The sequence below is a fragment of the Elaeis guineensis genome, chromosome 10, assembly GCF_000442705.2.
Source record: "Elaeis guineensis isolate ETL-2024a chromosome 10, EG11, whole genome shotgun sequence".
NCBI lineage: Eukaryota > Viridiplantae > Streptophyta > Magnoliopsida > Arecales > Arecaceae > Elaeis > Elaeis guineensis.
In genome coordinates this window covers 81,770,446-81,797,904 of record NC_026002.2, presented here as the reverse complement: position 1 = coordinate 81,797,904, position 27,459 = coordinate 81,770,446, and the positions used below count along the sequence as shown (strand labels likewise).

Sequence of the window (27,459 nt, the reverse complement as noted above, 5' to 3'; positions counted from 1 at the left end):
TTGAAGGTTAATCGACCTTAATCCAACCCAACATCTAAATATTCTAATTTTAATCTGATCCAATCCAACCCTTAGCTAAATTTGTTTCGGACTGAATTAGTTGGGTCAGTTAGGTAATACATTTAGAGCCATCAACTCAATTTGATCCGTATTGAGCACTGATTAGGGTCGAGTGTCAAGCTTATTTCCGTTGTGAGTTTATTTTGCGTCGCAATTCGCAACTGGATTCATGGACGGGCTAGCCGCCATGTTTGCCGATATATTCTATCAGTTATGATTGATTTTGACCATGCATTGCTAGAATTCTCCCTGTGCAGTGCTCGTGCATGGAGACACAAACTCTCACACCATCTCTTCTTTGAGTTCAAGCACCGAGTCCAAGGAAGTTTGAATTAGGCGGTAGAATAAATTAGGGCGTCGAACATGTGATGCAAAGTGAAATTGAACTCAAGGTAGAACTTAGGAAGGCGGGCATGTATCCTCGTAAATTTCTACCACTATATACATGTCCCAAATACTTTCCCATTATAACAGTAGAATATATATTAAGGTGAAACACTGTAGGCGTTCAGTGTACAGTGTACACACGACAGCACCTCTGCGCCGTGTATTTTCTTCTTGTCTCTTCCGTGAAAACCACAGCATGCCGTGGGTTCTCCGTTGGGACAAAATATCTCCCCAAATTCCAAGGCAGGGCCCTCCAGCCTAAGAAATTATATTGGATTTTCCTTATAAAGGTAGAACTAGCCATCTCGGTTAGGTCATGTATCGGTGTTCGGCAGGCAAGCAGAGTTGCGATCCCGCGGGCAAATTTGCCACCAGTATTTGCCAGGATTCAGGTAATCCACTAGTGCCTACCCCCGCTTTTCCATGCACTTATCGGTGCTCTAGTTATCAAAGAAACAAAAGAAATTTTCTCCACGCCAGAATTTTATCTATGAGATCCAACAAACCATATGCACTAATTATCGGTACTTTAGTTCTTGTAGCAGCAGATTTTTTTAAAAAAAAATTAAAAAAAGAAAAAGAAAAAAGGGTTTTCATAGTTCAAACCTTCTGAATTCTGATAGAGGGGAGCGGTTTAAATAGTGTTTTGAAGTGCAGTATTGTCTTCCATAACAAAGCAGCACATGAGCCATGTTCAGCTGTAAGTATATTGCTAGTTCTCTCTGCTCGCGTAGAGGAAAGCAGTTGCTTTCCCTTTATGGATTTAATGGCAAGTCAGAATGTTTCTTATAGAAATTCTTGAAGCAATTCTGTTCCACTGGCGTCTATAAATTTTGTATTCCTTGTGGATATGCATGGATCTATGTCTATATATTCCAGAACTTTGGGCTGTGATTTTGGTGCAGATACGTGCACCATAGATTCCTCATGACTAATCAAGGCGGCAAACCTTCCTGTAGTCGATGAATTCACAGTTCTATCAGGTTGTATCAACAACATAGAAATTCCCCCTTGTCCCCGATCAACAACACAGAAATTACTAAAATAATGTCTTTGTCGTTGTGGAAATATATGGAGACTAATGATTAGTCTCCCAATTTATTTAATAAAAAGCCAAATGTTTAAAGGAGTGGAATAGAGAAATAGAAAATATACAAAGTAAGTGGCAGGACAACCACTTCCACATAAAAAGTGAAGAAATCTGCTTGAAAGATAAATACTAAAACTAAACAGGACTAACATAATATCTTTGTCAACAATCATTTTATTATTGATTTTCCATGTCCCAAACTTTTTTTTATAGGACATCATATGCATGTATCAGAGTTTTAGAAGATACAAGCGGATGATCCCGATCTCTCTCCCACCCGATGTCTCCCCCCTCTCCACCTCTCGTCCACAATAATATCTATTCACTCTCTCCCCCTCTCGCTTTCTGTACTTTTAACCATTCTCTGCCTCTCAATCTATCTTGTCGGTCTTCCCCTCTGTTCCCACCAATGCATCTTCCTCCCAATTCTCTCTAGGTTCTCTTCCCAATCGAGTTTCAGGTCGAGCTTGGTCTTGGGCTTGAGCCCGAAATTTGAAACAATTTCGGGTCTCAGCCCAACCTGCTGCGCGAAAACACTTGTCACCATACAACCCAATTCCAGCCCAGCCCTCTCCTCGGTTACCAGTTGCGTGACTTCTTTAAACTTCCTAGAATTTTAAAATTGCTCGCTGACGAAACTGTTAAGATAGCAGCTGGATGTTGTTGCTGCTTTATTTATTCGCTTGATAAATTAGTCTTAGTTAAATCTTCTTTGTTTCGGTTCTGCAAACCTAGCGAGTTTAGTGTGATTTCCATGTAAGCTTGCCTGGTGCATTACCATATTGACATAATGAACGCCGAAATTGTAGGTGAAATACGGAGAAAAAAACACTGTAAGCAATATCCGAACTGCCAGATCATGGAGACGGCCGAAGACAAATACACAAAGGATGGAACAACAGAGACGCATGTCAATTCTGCTGATGGAACAACAGAGATACATGGAAACCCTGCTGTAGACATATACACAAAAGACGGAACGACGGATATACATGGAAACCCTGCTGTGAGGAAAGACACCGGGAATTGGAGGGCTTGCCCCTACATTCTTGGTACGGTTCTCAAGTCCTTGCGCCATGTTTTATTAATTTCCTTTCATCTCTGGCATCATCATCATCTGTTTTTTTTTATCTCCATGCAGCAAATGAATGTTGTGAAAGGCTGGCATATTATGGGATGAGCTCCAATCTGGTAAACTACATGAAGTACCGTCTCCACCAAGGGAATGCCACAGCAGCAAAAAATAACTCGGACTGGACAGGCACGTGCTATATTATGTCTCTCCTTGGGGCTTTTCTAGCTGATGCCTACCTTGGAAGATATTGGACGATTGCCATTTTTGTGATAGTTTATATCTTTGTAAGAAAAATCAAAGAAGCCCCCTCAATTCTAAATATACTTAACTCGAACCATCAAACGTAAGAACTAAGTTGAGTTTCTATTCGATGGATTACAGGGTTTGACGCTATTGACTCTGACGGCATCCATCCCAGGGCTGAGACCTGCTTGCGAGAACGGTGCCTGCAACCCAACGGATGCTCAGAGTGCAGCGTTCTTCGCAGCGCTTTATCTCATCGCACTAGGTACTGGAGGGATAAAGCCCTGCGTCTCTTCTTTTGGGGCTGACCAATTTGATGAATCGCACGAATCCGAGAAGAAAAGGAAGAGCTCCTTCTTCAATTGGTTCTACTTCTCGATCAACATTGGGGCCTTGGTTGCGTCCTCGGTGCTGGTCTGGATACAGGACAACGTCGGATGGGGCTTGGGCTTTGGAATCCCTGCGGTGGCAATGGCCATTGCGGTTGCGAGCTTCTTCTGGGGCACCCCATTGTACAGACACCAGAAACCTGGAGGAAGCCCCCTCACACGCGTCGCCCAAGTCGTCGTCGCATCATTTAGGAAATCCGGAGTGAAGGTACCCGCGGACAATTCTTTGCTGTATGAGATTTCGGAGAAGGAATCTGCAATCCAAGGTAGCCGTAAGCTCGAGCACACGGACCAGTTCAAGTAAGTCTATCGGAACGAACTCGATCCTTATTTAGTGTGGATCCATTTTCCAATCTATCTTTTTAACTTGGACTCCGTAGCTCCCATGCTCTGTGAATTCTTATTCGCTTCTCTTCCCCTAAAAAGGATTGCTTCCTGTTGCCCAGCTATGCAATCCAAGAGGGGGGGTGAATTGGATTTTTAAAAATTTTAAACTTAACTAATGACTTATGAAAGATGTTTGTCAATAGCTAAAAGAATGAGGAGAATAACTTTACTTCAAGATTAATTGCCTAAAGCAAGAATGCAAAGAAATAATGAAAAGTAAAAGAAAGGCAATTATGCACACCACAAACACAAGAATTTATAGTGATTCGGTGCCAACCTTGCACCTACATCCACTCCCCAAGCTCCTATTTGAGAATTTCAATCCACTAAACTTGTATTCAACCCGAATACAAACGTCGGAAACTCCGACACTAGCTGTCCCAAGCTAGTCCACTTGTTTTTCGGGTACAAGTCAACCCAATACACTCCGATTCTAGGTTCGGATCAACCTTCCCTTGTTTTGGAACCCCTCCAAAACAAAAACAATCACTCACAAAGAGTAAAACAGTTTATAGCACAAATAAGTACAAGAAAAGCTCCTTTAATGAGCGAATATAATTTTAAATACACTTTACTCAAGTGAAGAAGCCCCTTTTTGGATTTCCTCAAAGTTGGATGGGAATTGATTGAGAGCTTGAGGAGTTGGTGAGCTTTGATTGTTGGCTTCTTGAAGGCTTTAAATGAGCTCTTGATTAGGGCTGAAAAGTAGGCTTGAGAAATCCTCTCTTTTGAATGCTCTTGAATGCTCTTCAAATCTCTTTCTTTTTCTTCTTAATGTCTTGCTTATCCCTTTTCAATCTCTTGTTTGTTTTCCACCTTTTGAAACCTTTTATAGCTTTAAGAAATAGAGGAAAACATTCTAGGCAGAAAAAAAACCGTTAGAGCACATTAAATGAGCATTAAAAGCACCTAAAACGGGTTAAAAACTAGCCGTTGCGGACAAATCCCGTCGCAGGGGTCGACTCATGCCTCAGGGGTCGACTCATGAGTCGACCTCTGTTGCAACAACCAGAAAATGGGTTTCTGAAAATTTTGGCCTAAAACTGCAGAAGTCGACTCATGCCTTGTGGGTCGACTCATGAGTCGACTCACAGGCCGTGCCAAGCCAAAAATCAGCGTGCCAAGCTGCTCATTGTGCCATGAGCTGACTCATGAGTCGACTCATGGATTTCAAACATGCATAACTTCAAAAATACAAGTCCAACAACAATGAATTTAAGATGTATCAGAGCATTTTAAATTTAAGATGTATCAGAGCAAGTAAGAATTTTACAATGTATCAGAGCAAGTTAAGAATTTTAAGATGTATCAGAGCAAGTTAAATTTCTTAAGATGTATCAGAGCAAGTAAGGATTTTAAAGCTTATCAGAGCATATTTAAATTTTTAAAGCAAATCAGAGCATATTTAAAGAAGCAATTTACTCATTGTATTTTTAAGTTATGTAATAATTTTACTTTTAATATTGTTCTTTAAATTCTTCAATTCATTCATTATATTTCTCAAATAATGTATAATTTTGGCTTTTAATTTCTCATAATTTGTAGTTTTGCTTTTGATGGGTTGCTTTTTCTTTAATTTCTCCCCCTTTTTGACATCATCAAACATGGTTAACTCCCCCTCATTTTTTAATACGTTTTCTCTTTAAAACTTTTAGTGCTAATCATTGATGTTTGCTCCCCCTCAATACAGCAATTATTAACAGCAATCATCAACAAAGAGAAGATATATAACCAAAAGATGATTGACATCATTACAAAGAGTAGATATATAAGCAAAAGATGATTAAAACCATAATTGTCTCAATACAAATTTCATAACATAAAAGTCAACTAGCTAATGTCATTACATGGCCCCAAAATACAGATCCTAGAAAGAACAAGACACTAACACCTAGGATCTAGTAAAGATCATGACTAGAAGGATCGGAGTCATCAGAGATAGGATGAGGAGCTGATGGATCTCGACCAGAAGAACGTCCTCTACCCCGTCTGCCTCTGGCACGAGCAGGTGAGCGAGATGAACTAGGAGGCTGAGAATGCTGCGAGGCCAAGGACTGGACAGAAAGAGTGAGTCTGATGGAATCAAGTACGTTCAGTGCTCTGGAAACAGACTGAAGTAGAGCAGTGAACTGAGTGGATGCATGCTCACTCGAGCCTCGGATCTCTCTCCTCAGTAACTCATATCCACCCTCCAGTGCACCTCTGAGCCTGCCAGCCTCTGCAGTAAGGTCTGTGACCTCAATAGTGGACTCCTGTGGCTGAGGATGGGCCAAAGCTAGGACTTGCCCCTGCAAGTCAAGAACTCTCCCAGTCAATCTCCAAACGGTGTCCTCAAGCTGCTGAATCCGGATAGACTGATCTGTGATCAACTGAAACACAGTGGAGATATGGGGAGTCATGGTCTGATCAAATGAAGTGGCCCCTGGTGTAAATGAAGAAGTGCTCCACTGTCTAGATAGCAAAGAAGCTACACGCTGTGATATCTGCTCAATCTGATCATCAGCCAGTCTGAACTCTGAAGAAGGTGCACTGCTCTCAGGCTGATGTACTGGTGTGGGCCTCCTGGTGAACTCTGAAGGGCCAGCCTCTGGATCTGGAATAAACTGGATATCTGGTGAAGCTGCCCTGAAGTCATGGATAGGAGATGATGGACCTTCTTCTTCAGCTCTGTCTTCTATTCTGTCCTCAGCTCTCTCCTCAGAACCCTTGATCCAACCACCATCAGTCTTTGTAAAACCCATACGGTGCAGGGTGTGTTGGTTGAAGGTGTCTACATGAGAGAGCTTAGTAGATGCCTCCCCCTCAAAGCTAACTCCAAACCTCCTAAAAACTCTAGTAAGGGCCATACCAAAAGGCAAATGTGCCTTAGATCTGTTCAATGTCTCTCTCATGGCCTCTATCATTAGTGCAGGGAGGTTCAGGGGGGTTTGAGTGATAACATGAAACATAATACAAATATCTCTGCTGGAAAGTAGATCATGCCTACCACTCCTAGGGAAGAAGAGCTTCGTCACCAACTGATGTAGGATCCTCATCTCAATAGACAAAATCTTTGCTTCCAATTTATTCAAACTCCCTGTGTAGGTTCTCCCTAGAATAACACTGATCCCCTCTTCCTTTACTGGGAGTTCCATATAAGAGTAACCCTCACTGGGCAAATGTAGTATTTCTCCCAAAATACTAGGATCCAAACAAATATCAACACCCTTGACTGTTGAAGTCACTGACTCATTCCCATAATGTAGATTCTGATAGAATTCTCTGACTAGGTCTACAAAAGTGACTTCCTTAAGGGAGCAGTAGAAACCCCATCCCTGGTTCTTAATTTTTGTTCCAAATGTAAAACCCTCTTTTTCAAAGAACCGAAAATCCATATTTTTACCGGTTTCAACTTTCCTATCAGATAGAGGGTTCTTACTGGGGCTTAGGGATGATTGAGAAGGACCTTGAGCTGACACAGAAGCCGGAGTGGGAGCAGTGGAGGACTGAGCAGCTTGCCTTTTTCTCCGGACATTTTCTTCTAGCTCATGGACCGACTTTCTTCTTTGTGGGAGCTTCATCTTCGGAGCCATTCTCACCACAGTAGCAGGCAGAGAGACTTGGAAGATCAAGTGGATGAGTGGAAGAAGGATTACAAAAGAATGGAGAGAGATTTTGGTGGGGAGAAGAGGCGGATTTGAGAAGAACGGTGGAGTGCTAAGGCACGCTCCAACCGTTTCAATCAAAGGGAAAAAGCACGAAAATCCCCTTTCCTAGGTGGCGATTTATGGTGGAGAGGAGAAGGGAGAAGAACCTTGAGCTAGATCCTTGGTTTTGGAGAGAATGGGAATGGAGATGTCGGTTTTTGGAGGGAGGAAGATGAAGAGATGAGTCGGCTCATGAACAGGATCCCAAATAAAAAGGAGCCCGTGGGAAGTTTGCAGAAATTACAAGTTTGCCATGGGGTCGACTTAAGGGGGTCGACTCATGAAACTCAGAAATTCAGAAAAAATATGAATAAATTCTAGAAAAATTTAAAATTTTGGGAGAAAGAATTTTGCTCAAAGACAAGTTTTGATAATGATAAACTTGAGCTTTTGGGACCAAGATAGATGATGAAAATTAACCTCAAAGAATTTTTTTGACATCAAATCTTTGGAATTTGAAAAATATTTAGACATATGGATCAAGAATTCCTAGATTTCTCCTAATTTCACAGAATCTATCCTCACTAAGGGCCTTTGTAAAGATATCAGCTAATTGATTTTCAGTGCAAACATATTCAAGAATTATATTTTTGTTTTGAACATGTTCTCTTATAAAATGATGTCTTATTTCAATATGTTTAGATCTTGAGTGTTGAATTGGATTTTTAGATAGATTTATGGCACTTGTGTTGTCACATCTAATTGGTGTTTCATTAAGTTTGATTCCAAAGTCTTCGAGTTGTTGCTTAATCCACAAGATTTGAGCACAACAACTTCCGGCTGCAATGTATTCGGCCTCAGCCGTCTTCGAGTTGTTGCTTAATCCACAAGATTTGAGCACAACAACTTCCGGCTGCAATATATTCGGCCTCAGCCGTAGACAGTGCTACCGAATTTTGTTTCTTGCTAAACCATGAGATTAGGTTAACTCCAAGAAATTGGCAAGTTTCACTTGTGCTTTTTCTATCTAATTTACATCCAGCAAAATCAGCATCTGAATATCCTAATAAATCAATTTGTGAGTCCTTAGAGTACCATAACCCTAGAGATTGAGTACCATTCAAGTATCTAAGGATTCTTTTAACAGCATTCAAATGAGATTCTTTAGGATTAGATTGATATCTAGCACATAAGCAAACACTAAACATGATATCAGGCCTACTTGCAGTTAAATATAATAATGAGCCAATCATACCTCTATAGTATTTTAAATCTACACATTTACCTTCATCATCCTTGTCAAGCTTACATGAGGGGCTCATGGGTGTGCCAATTGGTTTGGAGTTCTCCATTCCAAATTTTTTGAGTAGTTCCTTGGTGTACTTGCTTTGGATGATGGAGATTCCCTCTTTTGTTTGTTTGATTTGGAGTCCGAGGAAGAAGATAAGTTCTCCCATCATGCTCATCTCGAACTCCCCCTGCATGAGCTTAGCAAAGTCTTGACAAAGAGATTCATTAGTAGACCCAAAAATTATGTCATCAACATAAATTTGTATAACTAACATATCATTTTGATTTCTTTTAATAAAGAGGGTTGTATCTACATTACCTCTTGAAAAACCATTATTTAGTAAAAATTTGCTTAGCCTATCATACCATGCTCTAGGTGCTTGTTTTAATCCATATAAAGCTTTATTTAATTTAAAGACATGATTAGGAAAAGCATGATTTTCAAATCCAGGGGGTTGTTCTACATATACTTCTTCAGCAATATATCCATTTAAAAATGCACTTTTAACATCCATTTGAAATAATTTGAATTTCATAAAGCAAGCATATGCAAGTAGAAGTCTAATGGCTTCTAATCTAGCAACAGGTGCAAAGATTTCATCAAAATCAATTCCTTCTTCTTGATTATATCCTTTAGCAACCAGTCTTGCTTTATTTCTAATTACATTACCATGCTCATCTAATTTGTTCCTAAAGACCCATTTTGTGCCAATTATTGAATAATTTTTAGGTCTTGATACTAAGGTCCAAATATTATTCCTTTCAAATTGATTAAGTTCCTCTTGCATTGCATTAATCCAATTATGATCATTTTCAGCTTCTTCAATAGTTTTTGGTTCAAGTTGAGATACAAAAGCACAATGATTAAATACATCTCTAAGTGAAGAATGAGTTTTTACCCCATGCATAGGATCACCAATAATTAACTCCTTAGGGTGGTTGTGAACATACCTTCATTCCTTGGGTAGGTCATTTGTACCTTGAGGTTGTTCTTGAATTTCTTCACCTCTCTCATCTTGTTTATCTTCTTGTTCCTCGTTCTCTGGAGTTGCTGAATCTTTCAGAGTGATCTCCTTCATACCTTCTATTAGAGGATCTGCATCATCAACACCCTCATTCTTTCTTGAAGGAAGATCGTTAGATTCATCAAAAACAACATGTATGGACTCCTCAACTACTAAAGTTTTTTTGTTAAAAACTCTAAAAGCTTTACTAGTGGAGGAGTAACCTAGAAAGATTGCTTCATCTGATTTTGCATCAAATTTACCAAGTCTTTCTTTACCATTATTTAATACAAAACATCGACAACCAAAAATATGAAAATATGCAATATTTAGTTTTCTTCCTTTCCAAAGTTCATAGGGGGTTTTCTTTAAAATTTGTCTAATCAAAGCACGATTTAAAATATAACATGCTGTGTTAATTGCTTCCGCCCAAAAATATCTTGGAAGGTTGCTTTCACAAAGCATGGTACGGGCCATTTCTTCTAAGGTTCTGTTTTTTCTTTCAACTATCCCATTTTGTTGGAGTGTCCTAGGAGCAGAGAAGTTATGGTCAATTCCATTTTTATCACAAAAATTTTCAAAGTCTTGATTTTCAAATTCAGTTCCATGATCACTTCTAATATTTTGAATTGAAAATCTTTTTTCATTGGTGACTTTTCGGTAAAATTTAGTGAAAATATGAAAAGTTTCATCTTTGTGTGCCAAAAAGAAAACTCAAGTAAAACGAGAGTAATCATCTATAATTACAAAATCATATCGTTTTCCTTCTAGACTAGTTGTTCTAGTTGGTCCAAATAAGTCCATATGCAAAAGCTCTAAAGGTCTAGAAGTTGAAACAATATTTTTGGATTTAAATGAAACTCTAGTTGTTTACCTAGTTGGCATGCATCACAAATTCTATCTTTTTCAAAATTCAGTTTAGGCAAGCCAAGAACTAATTCTTTCTTAATTAATTTTGAAAGAGAATGCATGCTAATGTGTGCAAGTCTACGATGCCAAAGCCAACTAGTCTCATTAACTTTAGCATTCAAGGATACTAGGCATTGCATGTCTATTTTGACTAAATCATTTAAATCTACCATATAAACATTGCCATGTCTATGTCCAATAAATTTAATGCCATCGTTAATAGGACTAGTCACAATGCAAATAGATGATTCAAAAACAACTTTATACCCTTTATCACAAAATTGACTAATGCTAAGTAAGTTATGCTTTAAACCTTTAACTAACAAAATATTTTCAATGTATTTGGAGGGAGTGATACCAATGTTACCTATCCCGATGATCTTTCCTTTGCCATTATCTCCAAAGGTGACCATCCCTCCATCCTTAGCATCAAGCGTGATGAATTGTGATTCATCACCAGTCATGTGTCTCGAGCATCCACTGTCAAGATACCATTTCCTGTTTCCTCCTTGGGATGCTAGACACACCTGCAAACAAAAATCAAGTTTTTGTTTTAGGTACCCAAGCTTTCTTGGGTCCTTTTTGGTTAGTCAAAATGGTTCCTTTTGGAACCCATATTTTCTTTATAGTTGTGTTTGCAGATTTGTTAAAGAGGCAAGTGTATGACTTATGTCCTACTCTACCACATTTGAAATAAGTAATATTGGTAGACTTGTTACTTAAAGAGTTTACATAAATATTTTTCAAAAATTTTTGTTTCTTCAAGGGGTTATAACCAAGTCCAGCCTTATCATATACGGCTTTTTGATTATCAAGAATCATATTCAGTTTGTTTGAACTTAAGGTGAACTTATCTACTATAGGTTTCAGCTTGTCAATTTCATTCTTTAAGCTTTGATTTTCTTGAAGCAAGGTGGATTTTTCAATTGAAAAATTTTCAGCTTGTTTTACTAAGGATTGATTTTTCAATTTCAGCTCTTTGTTTTTCATCCCTAGTTTCTTTAATTCATCAACTAAATCATAGAATGCTTCATGCAATTCTTCAAATGTAAAATCACTAGGGGTTTCAGAAATTACCTCATTTTCGTGTGCCATAAGGCACAGGTTGGCTTGTTCGGTTGAGGTTTCCTCATCGGAGCTTGAGTCATCACTCGCACTCTATGTGGCCATCATTGCCTTTTTCTTGAACTTTTTGGGACCTTTCTTCAGTTGTGGACATTCGGATTTGAAATGTCCTGACTTCTTGCACTCGTAGCAGATAAGGGGTTGATCTTTCTCTTTCTCTTTACTTTGTTCCCCTTTTATGAATGGCCTCTTTCTCATCCCCTGTTTCTTTTTTCTTAAAAATTTCTTGAATCTCCGGGTGATGAGTGCCATCTCTTCATCCTGTTCTTCATCTTTAGTGTCATCAGTTTCCTCATCAGGATGAGCTGTAGATTTGAGGGCAATGGTTCTTTTCTTTTTGATTTCTTCCTCTTGATGTTGCTTCATGCTTAGCTCATGAGTCATCAAGGATCCAAGAAGCTCTTCTAGAGGTAGAGTGTTCAAGTCCTTCGCTTCTTGGATGGCAGTCACCTTGGCTTCCCAAGTTCTTGGCAATGACCTGAGAATCTTTCTTACAAGCTCACTGTTAGTATAGGACTTGCCAAGACTCTTCAAACCATTAATTATATCAGTAAAGCGAGTAAACATTGCAGTTATGGACTCATCATGCTCCATTTTAAACAATTCATATTTATGCACAAGCATGTTTATTTTAGACTCTTTTACTTGATTTGTTCCCTCATGGGTTACTTCTAACCTATCCCATATTTCTTTTAGCAGATGAACAAGTAGAAATGCGATTAAATTCGTTAGCATCAAGAGCACAATAAAGTACATTCATTGCTTTAGCATTTAATTGTGCCAATTTCTTATCAACCTCATCCCATTCTTTCTCGGGTTTGGTTGACTCCTCACCATCTATAATTTTAGTGGGTGTGTGAGGACCGTTCACTATGATACTCCACATATCATAGTCGAGTGCTTGAATGAATATTTTCATCCGAGCTTTCCAATAGGTGTAATTAGACCCATTGAAAAGTGGAGATCGGTTGGTGGATTGCCCCTCGGCTAGAGAAGTACCGACATGGGTTGCCATAGATCTTTGGCTCTTTGATTGTTTAGATCAAAGACGGGCTAGAGTACCGGGCTCTGATACCACTTGTTGTCCAGCTATGCAACCCAAGAGGGGGGGTGAATTGGATTTCTAAAAATTTTAAACTTAACTAATGACTTATGAAAGATGTTTGTCAATAGCTAAAAGAATGAGGAGAATAACTTTAGTTCAAGATTAATTGCCTAAAGCAAGAATGCAAGGAAATAATGAAAAGTAAAAGAGAGGCAATTGTGCACACCACAAACACAAGGATTTATAGTGGTTCGGTGCCAACCTTGCACCTATATCCACTCCCCATGCTCCTACTTGGGAATTTTAATCCACTAAACTTGTATTCAACCCGAATACAAACGTCGGAAACTCCGACACTAGCTGTCCCAAGCTAGTCCACTTATTTTTCGGGTACAAGCCAACCCAATACACTTCGATTCTAGGTTCGGATCAACCTTCCCTTGTTTTGGAATCCCTCCAAAACAAAAACAATCACTCACAAAGAGTAAAACAGTTTATAGCACAAATAAGTACAAGAAAAGCTCCTTTAATGAGCGAATATAACTTTAAATACACTTTACTCAAGTGAAGAAGCCCCTTTTTGAATTTTCTCAAAGTTGGACGGGAATTGATTGAGAGCTTGAGGAGTTGGTGAGCTTTGATTGTTGGCTTCTTGAAGGCTTTAAATGAGCTCTTGATTAGGGCTGAAAAGTAGGCTTGAGAAACCCTCTCTTTTGAATGCTCCTGAATGCTCTCTTGAATGCTCTTCAAATCTCTTTCTTTCTCTTCTTAATGTCTTGCTTATCCCTTTTCAATCTTTTGCTTGTTTTCCACCTTTTGAAACCTTTTATAGCTTTAAGAAATAGAGGAAAACATTCTAGGCAGAAAAAAAAACCGTTAGAGCACATTAAATGAGCATTAAAAGCACCTAAAACGGGTTAAAAACTAACCGTTGCGGACAAATCCCGTCGCAGGGGTCGACTCATGCCTCAGGGGTCGACTCATGAGTCGACCTCTGTTGCAACAACCAGAAAATGGGTTTCTGAAAATTTTGGCCTAAAACTGCAGAAGTCGACTCATGAGTCGACTCATGCCTTGTGGGTCGACTCATGAGTCGACTCACAGGCCGTGCCAAGCCAAAAATCAGCGTGCCAAGCTGCTCATTGTGCCATGAGCTGACTCATGAGTCGACTCATGGATTTCAAACATGCATAACTTCAAAAATACAAGTCCAACAACAATGAAATTTTCACCAATAGATCACAAATCTTTTGCTCTACCAAATGATACTATTAAATCAGGATTTTGATAAAATTACGATTTTGCCCCTGAAGAGCACAAAGACTTTTTCAAATAAAAGTATTGGTATCCCTTCAATCTACTTTGTAATCATCAAAATCAATCTAGGAGCAACACTTCCTATGTCAGGGTTGTTTTCAAATCGTTTCTTACAAGTACAGTCCATTTTTCTTCACTCCTTTTTCCAGACTTGTAGATTTGCCCATCCATATATATATCACCATTTCAAATAAATCTCGTTCACCTTAATTAGGCCCTTTATATATGATTAATGTTGACGACCGATGGAATTAATGATATGAGAGCACAGTTATCAGCCTCTTAATTTCTTGATGATATACGAACGCCGGTCATAATTTGTAATTCTATCTGATGCATGGGTAGAAGCGGTACTGCAATTACTTTGTCAGTTCATGTTGAAAATGCATTTGCTGCATCGATCGCCGTATCAAAGCCACACATGCATGACTGATTGTCAGGATATTTTAACATGCATGGTAGTTTAAAACGAAAAAAAAATAAAAAATAATATATATATATATATATATATATATATATATATATATATATATATATATATATATATATATTACAGAATGCTTGGAAAGAGACAATATTTCTGGAGTACATGCAATTGATTCATTAATTACCAAGTCCTAATTCAGAAAGCAAGCACCATGTACAAGAATCGATCCAAAAGAGAATCCTGGTACCACCGAGAGTAGGTTTCGGACTGTCCTTTTTGTCATGCATATATGCCAGGATTTTACCCCCCTGGAAGTTTCAGTATGTAAGGAGGTTACATGTACTCAGAAAAACTTGTTTAGGTTGCTAATATATCTGCTTATCGATCGAGTGGAACGGCAGGAAGCAAACACTGCATGCCTTTTGCGTGTTTCGAAAATTAATGAAAACCTTAATTAATTATTGCTCGCACATGCATGTTCCACCCTGTGCAGGTTCCTCGACAAGGCAGCTGTGAGGACTCGTGATGATAAGATCAATGGTCCGGCGGACCCATGGATGCTGTGCACGGTCACCCAAGTGGAGGAGGTCAAGAGCGTTGTGCGAATTCTTCCTATATGGGCCACTGGCATCATCTTCTCCGCCGTCTACAGCCAGATGAGCAACATGTTTGTCATCCAAGGGGATACTCTAGATACAAAAATGGGCCCCCATTTCAAGATTCCACCTGCGTCACTCTCCATGGTCGACACCATCAGTGTTATACTATGCGTTCCCATCTATGATCGCATCGTCGTCCCGGTGGCTCGAAGGTTCACCGGTAACGAGCGGGGTTTAACTCAGCTGACAAGGATGGGCATCGGTCTGGTCATCTCCATATTCTCCATGCTGGCTGCTGGGATTCTGGAGGTGGTGAGGCTCCGCATCATAGCGAGGGATGACTTATACGACAGTGATGCCATTGTGCCCCTGTCTATATTCTGGCAGGCACCTCAGTACTTCATCGTTGGGGTAGCGGAAGTGTTCACCTTTATCGGGCAGCTGGAGTTCTACTACGACCAGGCGCCTGACGCCATGAGGAGCATGCTTTCTGCACTCCCGCTGACCACGGTGGCACTTGGAAACTACTTGAGCTCCCTGCTTGTCACCATCGTCACGGCCATCACCACCAGGAACGGGAAGCTGGGCTGGATTCCTGATAATACAAACCGGGCCCACATTGATTACTTCTTCTGGCTGCTGGCGATACTCAGCCTCGCCAACTTTGGAGTCTACCTTTTGATCGCCAAGTGGTATACCTATAAGAAGACAGCAGCTGAGGATATTGAATTGCAGTAACACCTAAAGACGCACATCTCTAGCTGCTGCTTTTAGGGCTTCGGGTTGGATGTTCTACAAGCTAGCTGTTTGCAGGTTCGACTCTTTTATATATATATATATATATATATATATATATTATAAGTAACATGTACTGCTTATGTACTTAAGTGCAACTCTCTAGACTTGGATTCTACTTGGATGTCAACGTAAGTAACATGTACACGTTGGAATTCGTCGAAAATTAAAGCTGGTGTACTTTCAAATTTCAAGCAATGTATGAGATGACTGAAACAACCCCATGGTTATTGATACATATATAAGAAGGGGACGGAATGTTCTTATATAACACGATGTATACCCTGCTGATTGCTCGATTACTCGATGAACAACTAGATGTCCCAGCACTATTTGGATGATTTCAGCCCAGGACTACAGATATTGTCATATTTAATAGAGGATTCGATCAGATATAAGTGAACAGCTACTAAATCAACCAAGTGGTCTCATCTCATTTGCCTAACACATGCAGTGGCTAATTTCAAAAATAAGTCATTAATATGCAGGAAACGTATATTCTTCTGTTAACTAAATTTTACAATACAAAAATTACTTGGTATCATGGAAACCTCCATGAAAACCTTCCGTTGGAATTTGCATGTCCTGAGGCAAAACCTAAACTACTTGACAGACGTAAAGTATCAGGTGTTCAAAAAGAAGGGAGCTTAGGAAGTCTTGCAACTTGCATCTCTACACATTTATTAAATGTTGGACTGACCAATCAAGGGACAATTCATTCATTTTAGGCAGCAGATTTTACTGTTTGCATCCCTCACAAGAAACGGGCATGGAAGCAATTCTGCCTGCAGAACTTCCCTGTTCAGGATGGATAAAAAGAGTTGGGCTCATTAACACCTCCCAGCCCATCGAAAGATTTTTTCCATGGCATGTAAAATCCCACATACCAAGTTGCTGAAATGACACATTCTGTTTTTTTTTTTTTTTTTTTGGTGAAAATGACACATTCTATTTGCTGAAACACTCTTTTAAATGGTCACGAAAATCAAGAATGCAGCTGTGGAAGAAATCGATTATAATAACAAGAACACATTATTTTTCCACACAAACAAACAGTACCAAAAATTTATTTAAACAGCAGCGCAAAATGGATACATGGAGTTACACTCCATTCTTTTTAAATAAAACTAGACGGCAATGAATAATGTTTGATGTCTGAGCATGGGAGGTGGAGATCGCCACTGCTACCGGGAGTGAAAGAACATCCTCGGCTCTCCACTTCTTGCCTCTCCGCGTACCCTCAGTATTACAAACAGATGAAGACATGGACACACTTAAGGCCATTCAAACATTCCTCCCTCTCCCAAACAAACCCTGTTTGGGAGATTAAACCTCTGTTTCTGTAATTCCAAAGAAGCTGGTTCTGACTCCTCTTCATCTGAAGAGGAGAAGCAAAAACAGTGCACGAATCGCTATGCTTCAAGCCCAAAAGGTTCACCTGACCAACTGCCTTGATGAGCGCTCTGAATGTCTTGAGTCAGTTTGCAGAGGATGCCAATGCTGAGTTCAGCAAAATTGGAGAGAATGGTCTCAAAGAGCTTGACAAAGCCAGTGCCAGGGTCTGCTTATAACTTATATAAAGCTTTTATTTTTACAATACATGACAGCATCTGCTATTTTGCAAAATCTCTCCTCCAAATAACAACAGTTCTCCTGACGCAGCAGATCATGGCAAACCTGGAGAACCTGAAGCAGGCTTTTGAAGGGACTGCAAAAATTAACAGACAGGAGATTGAAAAGAATGAGAGGGTGACGGAGGAATTTGAGGATCAGATCAAGCCGGACCAAATTGAAGGCCTGTTCTTCAAGAATCTGTGGGAAAAGGCACCTCAAGGGAACATAGAAGCTAAGTTTGAAGCACCAAAGATTGGAGAAGTCACAAAGGAGAGTGCAGGATCAATGATCTGAGAAATATTTGTGCTTATATCATTGCTGCTTGTCAAATTGGAAATGCTGTTGCCACTACTCCTGAGGTAGAATGGAGAAAAGCTGCAGCATTGGGTTTGATATTTGTCCGCCTACTAGCTCAGTACATTTATAAGCAAAGCCTGTCATCAACAAATGAAAAAAATGAATAAGGAAAAAGAGTAAAAGACACATAATAGTAGAATCCTCTTTCCTTTTTGGGAAATAAAAGTCTTACTGAATACTGTCTGTTCCATAAATTCTCAGGAATTTTTCAACTTCGGACCACCTTTTTTTTTTTCCTCTCCCACAAATAGTGGAACGATTTTAAAACTTTCAGATGCATTAGCCCCTGACCCACAGGCATGCTGTAGCTCATGAATGTGCATTTTATGCTCGACAAATATGTGCAATCAATGTTGCAAATATGTGTATTTGCTTAAAAAATATATGCATTCACCATAAAAACTATATGCATTCAGCTCTGCTTAAACATGCAACCCAACCGTATGCACTTGTCCAGGGGCAAAAGCATCCAAAAATTTTAAAATTGGGTCCCACCTAAGAATTAAAAAAATAAAAGAAAAGAAAAGAAAAAGAGAACAAAATATTCTCTATAACCAAACAGTTTGAAGAAGGACGAAGACAAATATTGCATGGTAAAATAAACCACAGTCAATTCTTAAAACTGGGGTTTGATACACACCAGCTAACCTTGCTATTGCATCAAGATATCATTCTGGCAATATTCTCCCATTGCCACAATTGTATAACTAAGACATTCTGATGCTGTATAGTGTATAATTAGTTGATTCTCACCTTCACCTCATAAAAGTTATACATGAAATAACCAACAGAGTGTCAGGTAAAAAGCATACAGTAGATTTATAGAGGTGGCAGATATGGTGCAAGGGAAATAAAATTGCACATCAGGCTACTCAAAGCCCAGACAGCAAGATATAATAAGCACATTACCAAATTCTTCCAGTTCTAAGGCTGTTGAACACATTGTGCATTGGAAACACAGTGAGCAGCATAACAGCTTGAGCCAACAAATGCAGAGGAGTAGGAGACTCTTAAGAGATATTTGCATCATCAAACAAGATAAGACTTGTTATGATGGCTGAGTTTGTTCCTTTCTGACAAATTATAAGGATGATCCTGTTTAATGAAGGAAAAAAAAAAGACAAGAGTTACAGGTCTGAAATAAGTTCCACAAAAAGTGTCTTCACATCTCAAGTCTAACTAGCATGTCTACTGTGTCAATAGCTGAGGGGAAGAAGACATACGAGAACCACATCCCTGCCAAAAGACTTGAGACCATCCTTCAATTACTTGGTTTTCTCAAGACTTGAGACCAGCTGAGATTCTGTGCAGGTCAAATTCCCATAGAGGCTATTGAAGCCACCACCCCACACCCAAAAAAATAAAATAAAATAAAATAATTAAAAAAAAAATCATCTCCACAATCAACCTTGATAGATCGAGAACTGTAGCCATGGCCGACCACCAAGTTCAGGGCATATTGACTCGAGCCACTTGGTTCGAACCATACTGACCTGAACCACTGTGGCCTACTGGTTCAGGAATCTGTATGAAACAACCCTCACTCTAAACCAGGTGGAACCACCCAGTTCTGCTTGGTTAGGAGTGGTTTGGGTTGGTTCGGGCCATCCCATGATTAAAAAGAAGAAGGCCACAAGATGCCATTCTCATCTCTTTTCTTCAAAAATTGTAAATGGAATGGTGAGTTTTGTGAAAAAAACTCTTTATCCTACCGCAAGATTGGGTTCGTAATAAAGATTTAAAATTCTAATCCTAACTAAAAAGCATTGAAAGGGAGACAGTACTGATCATGATCAATTTCCAGATATGTGCAGAATGACAGACCAGAACATGCAGATCTCATATAGACCTCCATGAAAGAGGCTCTCTTCAGTTCATCTAAAAGAGGGACTATTGAATATACACAAACATTACATTTAATATTTGAATAACAATCTTGCCCACCATTGATAATGTTTTTCATAGCCTATGCCATGCCCTTAAGTACAATTTAAAAAAAAAAAAAAAAAAAATCACCACCATCTGAGCTTTGTACTGTTTAATTGAACCATCAACAAAGAAAAGCATTTTCCATGAATAGTGATTGGAGAAGGCAAGCTCTACGCACTAGTAAATTTTGAAGAACAAAATGTAGTTAAGCATAGCTTTTTGTCATTTCGTAATCTAGGAATCCTCATATGAAATTTTAATTCTTGGTGGGAACAATGGTTTGCATAAACAAAATGAAGTTTAACAAAACCCCTTGGCTGTTTGGTTAGACCAATGCCTTTGTATGATGTTGATTATAATTCAGGCAGCAACATTTAGGGAGAGATATAGAGGGGTGCAACCACAAGTCTAAGAGCAAGAGAATAACTAGACAATTGGATATCATGTGACCTATATATCAGGATAATTTAACCTATATAAATATATGAAATGAAGGCGAAAATAGTAGAGTTAAAAATATTGGGAGGATGCCAAGAGTCAAAAGTAAGAGTTCAAGATGAAGTTCCAGCTGCAATAAAGATGTAGATGACAAAGACTAGGATATACAATAATGTGCATCTGTCTATCGAGTTACAAATCTGTATTTAATTATGATAATTGCATCCATTAAGCAATCATATGGTCAAGACCAATACGAAATAAAATAATATTAACATCCCTAAAATCATAATATAATCTTAAAAAAAAGAAGAAAAAGAAAAAGAAGGAACCAGTATGCATCTGCATACCAAGTGTCCGTACAGTTCCACACGATATCAAGCCATTCCAGTACATGACCGCTACAATCCTCAACAATGAGATTGCAAACCTTGACTGCAGCCATCAGAATCCTAGTAAAGGAAATGAAATAATAGGAATACCTTTTGCTACAGAGAGAGAGAGAGAGAGAGAGAGAGAGAGAGAGAAGCATAAAGTTACTTATTTCGACCTATCATTTTAAACTTGTTTTTTCAACACTATTATTGTGTCTTGCAATGAGCAAGCAGGCATTTCATATGCACATGCATGCACATGAGCACACAGCACCACATTCCGCACCTCTATGCTCCTTGCATGAACACACAGCACCACATACCAGCACCTCGATGCTCGTTGTGATGCACATTGCACAGCAATACTCCTGTCACAGGTCAAAGTTAGATAACACACCCTAAGGAACCAAACAGATAAAAATGCTGCCCCAAAACAATATGACCAAGTAGCATTAACAAACTTAGGAATGAATATCAGTCGATGCAGAAAACGCATAATATGAGAAATTGCTATGTTCCACATAAAATGCACAAAATGTTAAGCACAAGCAAAGCCTTCAAAATGAGTTCATTTTGATAAGGGATTTTGCAAGATAACTTCACAAAGTGCCCCATAAAATTTGCAAGTAAACATACCTTCAGAGCTTAAAAGGATATATAAGTGTCCTTCAAATATCCAGTAATCTGCCTGGTTTGCATTATCAGTGATTTTCCATCATGGAGTCCTGGAATATTCTGGCACGACACACATGCAGAAAATGCAATGCCCACATTTGGAAGCAGATTATAGTGTTTCTGCATGTTAATGCATGTAAAGGAATGCGACCAATCCAATAAGCATAATACAAAGTTGATGAAGAGAAAGAGAGAAACCTCACTTGCAATAGATCTTCACAGAGATCATGTTGGAACTGTTCGGTTGCTGATAACTGCCCTAACTAGTATACTCCAGGTAATGGCAGTTGGAATAATACCACAACCCAAGGCATCATCCAATAACTTGATTGCCTCAGATGTCCTATTATAAGAACAAAGACCTTTAAACATTATGTTGTAAGAAATGATATCTGGCTCAAACCTAGCTTCTAACATCTGGACCCATACATCTGATGCCCTTTCGCAGTCACCAACTTGATAAAGTCCATTCATAATTGTGTTGTATGTTACTAGACTTGGAGTGCAGTTCTTATGTTTCATTTCCAAGCAAACACGCAGGGCTTCTTCCACTTTCCCAGCAGAGCAAAGGCCTTTGATAAGAATGTTGTGCATGATGACATCAGCTCCAAAGCCCTTGTCAAGAACTCTGTTCCAAATGTCAAGAGCAACATCAATCTTATTATCTCGACAGAGACCATCCATCAAAGAGCTGTATGTCACCATGTCAGGTTTGAAACTTTTTTCCATCATTTCTTTTGCAAAGCTAGAAGCCTCCTGGAACCTCTCCACTTTACACAAACCATTTATAAGAGTGTTGTATGTTACAATAGTAGGAGTGCAACCACTGCTGACCATCTCCTTAAAAACCTGAATGGCAACAGCAATCTTAGATGCTTTACAGAAGCCACTTATCAATGCATTGTATGTATGTGAATTTGGTTTGCACCCATGTTTAGCCATTTGATCATAAATGCAAATCGCTGCATCCAATCTCCCATCTTTGCACAATCCATTTATCATCGAGGAATATGCAAAGACATCCAGATTCTTCTCACCATCTTCTAGCGCCTCCTTCAAAACCCATAAAGCTTTGTTGACATACCCTTTTTCGCACAACCCATGGATCAAAATACCAATAGTCACCGAATCTGGATGGCATGTATCATCCCCTTGCAAGCTTTCCCAAAGTGAAACTGCTTCATCTGCCTTGCCATTCTCGAACAGACCCTTGATCATTATGTTGTAACTGACAATGTTGCGATTCCCCACCCTTCCCATCAACTCCCACAGCTTCAAGGACTCCTCTATCCTCCCTGCTTTGCAGAGACCATTAAGCAGAGAGTTACATGTGACAACATCGGTGACGAAGCCCGTCTTGATAATCTCCGCATAGACCCGTGAGGCCCCATCCACATTCCCTGTTTCAAACAGCCCATGAATCAAAATCCCATAAGTGAATGAATTAGGCCGATGGCCATTCCTCACCATCCGACTCCACATCTCCATCACCTCTTCAACCTTCCCAAGCTTGCACAAACCATCCAGCATAACACTATACGTGACAAAATTAGGACCGACTGCGCGATCCCTGACCAGCCTCTCCCAGATCTCCATTCCCTTCAAGAACTCGCCTTTCTTCAACAAACCATCAAGCAGAACATTATAGCATACAACATCGGGTGACACATTTTTATCGCACATTTCCTCGAACAGTTTGAGAGCGTTCAGAAAATCGCCGTTTTTAAGCAACCCACAGATCACGGTGCTGTAGGTAACGCGGTCGGGCTCAAGGCCGCGACCTTGGATGGTTTCCAGGAGTCGGACCGCTCGATCGAGCTGTCCCCGGTCGCAGAGGCCTCGGATGAGAATGTTGTAGCTCTGGAGGTTGGGGGAGACGCGGGCTCTGGTACGGAAGAAGGCGAAGAAGGACTCGGCCTGGTCCCAGCGGCGGGCGCGGACGAAGGCGTCGAGGAGGGCGTTGTGGGAACGGACGCCGGGCTTGCATCGGAAGATGGCGCGGAGGGACTGAAAGGTGGCGAGGGCGTGGTCGGGCATAAGGGCGCGGGAGAAGGCCTTGAGGGCGACGAGGGCGGCAGCCTCGGAGAAGCGGTGGCGGCGGGGGCGGGAGCGGAGGAAGTGGAGGAGGCGGGGAAGGAGGGCGGGGGCAGAGGAGAGGCGGCGGAGGAGGAGGAAGAGAAGGGACGGGGAGAGGGAGTAGGAGGGGTGGCGGGCAGCGATGGCGTCGAGGTGGGAGAGGGCGGTAGCGGGATCCTTCTCGTCTTTGAGAAGGTCGAGGAGGCGGTGGAGCGGGGGAGAGACGGCGAGAGGCTCCGCCCTCGCCATCTGCTGTCCGTCGGCCATTCTTCCGCTTCTGCCCCATCTTGTGTCATTCGTTAAAGCGCGGAAGCCTTCGCGTGATGCCGCCACGTTCATTGCGCCCCGTAAGCAGGAGGGGCTGGTGTTTTGAATACAGGATTTTGTATATAGTTAACCCCTCAAAATTTGATCTTTTTACACTTTAGACCGGAAAGAAAAAAATTCAAAACGGTCACTACAACTTTATAAACATTTCCTACCAAAAAAAAAAAAACTATATAAAAATTGCAAAGAATCCCATTCATCAGTTTCTATTTTAACAGTATCAACAAAAAAAAAATAATGATCAAAATATCCTCCATATTTTTTAATTATATAAGAATTTATTTTTTAGAAAAAATCATCAAAGCCCTTTCATCTTCGTTGGAAGGTGTTTGTTGCCCTAAGCTTCAAATCGATCGGAGCCCTTTTATCTCCAAATCCATAGAGAAATTCGAGCTTGCTGGAATCCTCACCAACCATCAGTTTATTAGTACAATTTTCTCAACATATTCGGCAATTTGAAGAGATAGATTTCGAAATTTTTTTGTGTTTGCAAAGGGATTCTATTATTATTTAATTTTTTTTGTGCTTGATAATAGTTGATGTATTATGTTTTCATTCCTCCAATTTGTTTGTATTTGACAATGTGTATGATTTTTTGCATTTTATAGTCAATTTTGATTTAGATTTTATATGAAATTATTTATTTTTAGGACCTCTGTCCATATGCATTGTTGGGATTCTATTCCACCGAAGTTGAAAACTTTTTTTGGGGCCACTATCCAAATGCATTGGAAGGCATTTGCTACTTTAGTGTAAGGGGATAGTAAACCAAAGTACTTGGAAGTGGTGAAGGGGACCATTGGAAGTGGTGAAGGGGACCACTGCATCATCCTAAATTCTAAAATCTTGGTATGGCAAGAAGACAATAACCCATGTCCATGTGGACGGTTAAAGTAGTTGAACTATAATGGTCCACTGTAGAAGCCATGTGGACTGTTAACCTTGTATTTAATATAATTCACATATCTTTAATATAATTTTATTTTATTTTTAATAATTTATATAGTATAATTTTTATTTATTAATTTTATATTAATCTTAAATTATTTTTCTAACCTAAATAATTACTATGAGCGAATATTTAAAATTTGTTATTTATATTTTTTGTTGGTATGAACATTGTGTAACGCATATTATGTAAGACAATAATTAAGTAATAAAAGTAGTATTATTATCTATGTTAAAGAATGGAACCCCCATCCCTAGGGAGCTAACTCTAAACAATTGAACCCTTATTCTTATTGTATTATTTTATTCTAATATATTCTTCTTTGAGATAAGTTAGACCACAATGTTGCATATTAACTAAGTTAAGTAACATTAATACAATGTAACAATGTTACATTGACAATAATTTTATGTATGTATGCAGAATGGATGACCTATTTACACTAGAGATCCATCATGAGGGATATCTTCATTTCTCTCCCAGCATGCAGTCAACTATTTTGATAATTGTGACCTAGACTTAGTGAGTTACATAGAGTTAGAAAATTTGATGAAGGAGCTTGATTCCAAAAAAATAAAATAACTATACTATGCAGTCCTCCAGTAGCCTTTGGAAGATGGACTAAAGCCTCTATATATATTAATCAAGATGTGCTCCAAATGTTGGCTGTTTGTAAGGGAGAGAGGAATATAACAGTTTATATAGAACATATAATTGATGAGATTGATTTGGATATAGTTGAGTCACCCTCTGCACTTCTGTCTACTCAAAATATTGATAAGGCAACTGGAGAGCAGCAAGAGGAGAGGTAGGGTTAGCAGCAGGGCATGATTAAGAACAAGACAGCAACAAGGGCATGACCAGGAGTAGGAGCAAGAGTAGTCGTAAGAACAAAATAGAAGGTTGGATAAAAGGCCTGTAGATAAAAAAGGGTATAACACAATCAGTTCTGACAGTGATCGTAGTCAACTCTTGAGTGACTTCTTAGATTCTGATGAGAAGGATATTGAGTTATTTGAGGAGTATATTGATAATTCAGTTACTAATATAAATGATAAAAGACAAGAGGAATGAGTTGTAGAAGGAGAGGAGATAGTTGAAAAAGAACCTAAGCTTGCTAATAGTGATGAGCTCAAAAGTATTAGTAGCTCATCAAATAGGGAAGGGGATAGCTTCAGCTTTTCAGACTTTAATGAGGTCATAAATTTTTCAAAGCCTATAGATTTGAAGTCAGGAATGCTTTTTGCTTCAGTCACTGTATTTAGAAAGGCTTTGAAGTAATGTGCTATAGAATAATGATTTGACTATGAGTACAAGCATAATGAAAAGTTAGAGTAACTGCAGTATGCAAGAAAAATTATGGTTAGAGCATATATTTCTCCCCCCTATAAAGGGTATTCACTTATCAAATTAGAAGGTTTTAACCCACACATAAATATGGGGGATATTTTAATAAGCATCTTGTGAACTCCAGATGGTTGTCTAAAGCCTATATTGAAGATATTAGAGATGATACCAAATGGAGTATTAAAGGATTTATTTTAAAGGTGAAGAGGAATGTTAAAGTACAGATCTCCAGGGCTCAAGCCTATATATGGGACAAAAAAGAAGCACTCCTAGCCATTCACGGGTCGCATAGAGAACAACATGAAAAAATATAGGAGCATTGTAATATCATTAAGAGGACTAACCCCGATAGTATCATGGTTATCAGTTCATTGCCCAGGGAAGGTCAACAGTCCATGTTTCAAAGATTATATATCTACCTTCATGTTTGTAATAAAGACTTTTTTGATAGGTGTAGATCCATTATTGGCTTGGATGGGTGCCACTTGAAAGAAGCTATGGGAGGACAACTTCTATCAGTTATTGAGAGAGATGAGAATGATGATATATTTTTTTTAATTTCATGGGCTATTATTAAGGCCTAAAACAAAAAGAGCTGAATGTAGTTTCTAACTAACCTCTCAATAAACATAAGAATAGAAGAAGGAGGTTGGACATTCATTCAGATAGGCGAAGGTACTAGTACGTGTCTACCCTTGTTAGGCTTTCTAATATTTCATAAATATATACTGACTTTTGTCTTATCTTGATAGGGGTTAGTGGAAACATTCAACTACATAATGAGGCATTTGCTCACCAACTTTAGATAATTGTTCAAAGGAAAAAGACTTCAAAGATGCCCTATATGCAACAATTCGGGCCTGTACTCAATCTGAATTCAAACTAAGGATGAAGACCTTAGCTGACTTAGATTAAAAAGTAACAAATTGGCTGATTGGATAAGAGTTATCTCTATGATACAGGCATGCATTTAGTCTCAGGCCGAGGTGTAATATAATACTGAATAATATATATAAATCATTTAATAATTACATCATGAAAGCCAAGGATAAGCCAATTATCACTTGTCTGAAGACCATTAGAAGACTTATGATACAAAAGTTCTAAATAAAAAGGTAGGCTACATTGAAGTACAATGGTCCTATATTTCCTAAGATTCAAAAGAAAGTAAAGTTAGCAAATCTATAAGCCACGTAGTGCCATATCATATGGGCTGGAGGCAGCAGTTTTAAGATGGACCATTATAATTGTACCTATATTACCTTGAGAAAAGAATTTGTGGATGCTGAAAGTTTGAGTTGACTGGTATACCATGCTATCATGCAGTAACAATGATTATATTCTCTAGAAAAAAGTTGACCAATACATAAATCATGATATACCAAAAAGACCTTCATAAGAGAATACAAATCAATTATCAATCATGTACCTGGTATGCAGTCATGGGAGCCCTTTTCTTATGAGCCACTAGATGCATCTGTGTATAAGAGACTTCCTAATAGGTCAAAGAAGTTAAGAAGAAGGGAAGAGGATGAGGGAAAAAACTCTCACAAGATAAGAAAGACTCAAGGTAGTCTTAAATATAGCAACTACATATAATGGAGG

At 39.1% G+C, this 27,459-nt stretch overlaps 2 protein-coding genes across 17 annotated transcripts; one reads left to right on the top strand and one right to left on the bottom strand.

Annotated features, from left to right (window-relative positions):
- The first annotated feature begins 684 nt into the window (after window positions 1-684).
- Window positions 685-15,987, top strand: LOC105034254 (protein NRT1/ PTR FAMILY 8.2). Its single transcript, XM_073244541.1, has 5 exons — window positions 685-839; window positions 2,347-2,589; window positions 2,679-2,896; window positions 2,994-3,544; window positions 14,868-15,987. Exons 1-5 carry the CDS (start codon window positions 764-766, stop codon window positions 15,709-15,711), a joined length of 1,932 nt encoding a protein of 643 aa, XP_073100642.1. The 5' UTR covers window positions 685-763; the 3' UTR covers window positions 15,712-15,987.
- A 766-nt stretch (window positions 15,988-16,753) lies between these two features.
- LOC105034255 (uncharacterized) lies at window positions 16,754-23,585 on the bottom strand. Of its 16 annotated transcripts, none has more exons than XR_012134732.1 (4): window positions 21,359-23,585; window positions 18,649-21,275; window positions 18,380-18,492; window positions 16,754-17,816 (listed from the first exon to the last, which is right to left on the bottom strand). XR_012134732.1 is itself a non-coding variant. In XM_073244189.1 (2 exons), exon 1 carries the CDS (start codon window positions 23,568-23,570, stop codon window positions 21,381-21,383), a length of 2,190 nt encoding a protein of 729 aa, XP_073100290.1. In that variant the 5' UTR covers window positions 23,571-23,585; the 3' UTR covers window positions 16,754-21,275; window positions 21,359-21,380. The 16 variants fall into 16 exon arrangements, 1 of the variants encoding a protein (XP_073100290.1); XR_012134734.1 differs by having other exon boundaries at window positions 18,388-18,492; XR_012134727.1 differs by having other exon boundaries at window positions 16,754-18,834; window positions 20,457-20,541; window positions 20,767-21,275.
- Between the last annotated feature and the right edge of the window lie 3,874 nt (window positions 23,586-27,459).

What these genes read in the sequence shown, in the direction of transcription:
- LOC105034254 (XM_073244541.1), top strand. Translation starts at nt 764, where the DNA reads ATGTATCGGTGTTCGGCAGGCAAGCAGAGTTGCGATCCCGCGGGCAAA. An exon ending in CAGTATTTGCCAGGATTCAG is followed by an intron (nt 840 to 2,346) that starts GTAATCCACTAG and finishes CCGAAATTGTAG; the next exon opens with GTGAAATACGGAGAAAAAAA. An exon ending in TTGTGATAGTTTATATCTTT is followed by an intron (nt 2,897 to 2,993) that starts GTAAGAAAAATC and finishes GATGGATTACAG; the next exon opens with GGTTTGACGCTATTGACTCT.
- LOC105034255 (XM_073244189.1), bottom strand. Translation starts at nt 23,570, where the DNA reads ATGAACGTGGCGGCATCACGCGAAGGCTTCCGCGCTTTAACGAATGAC.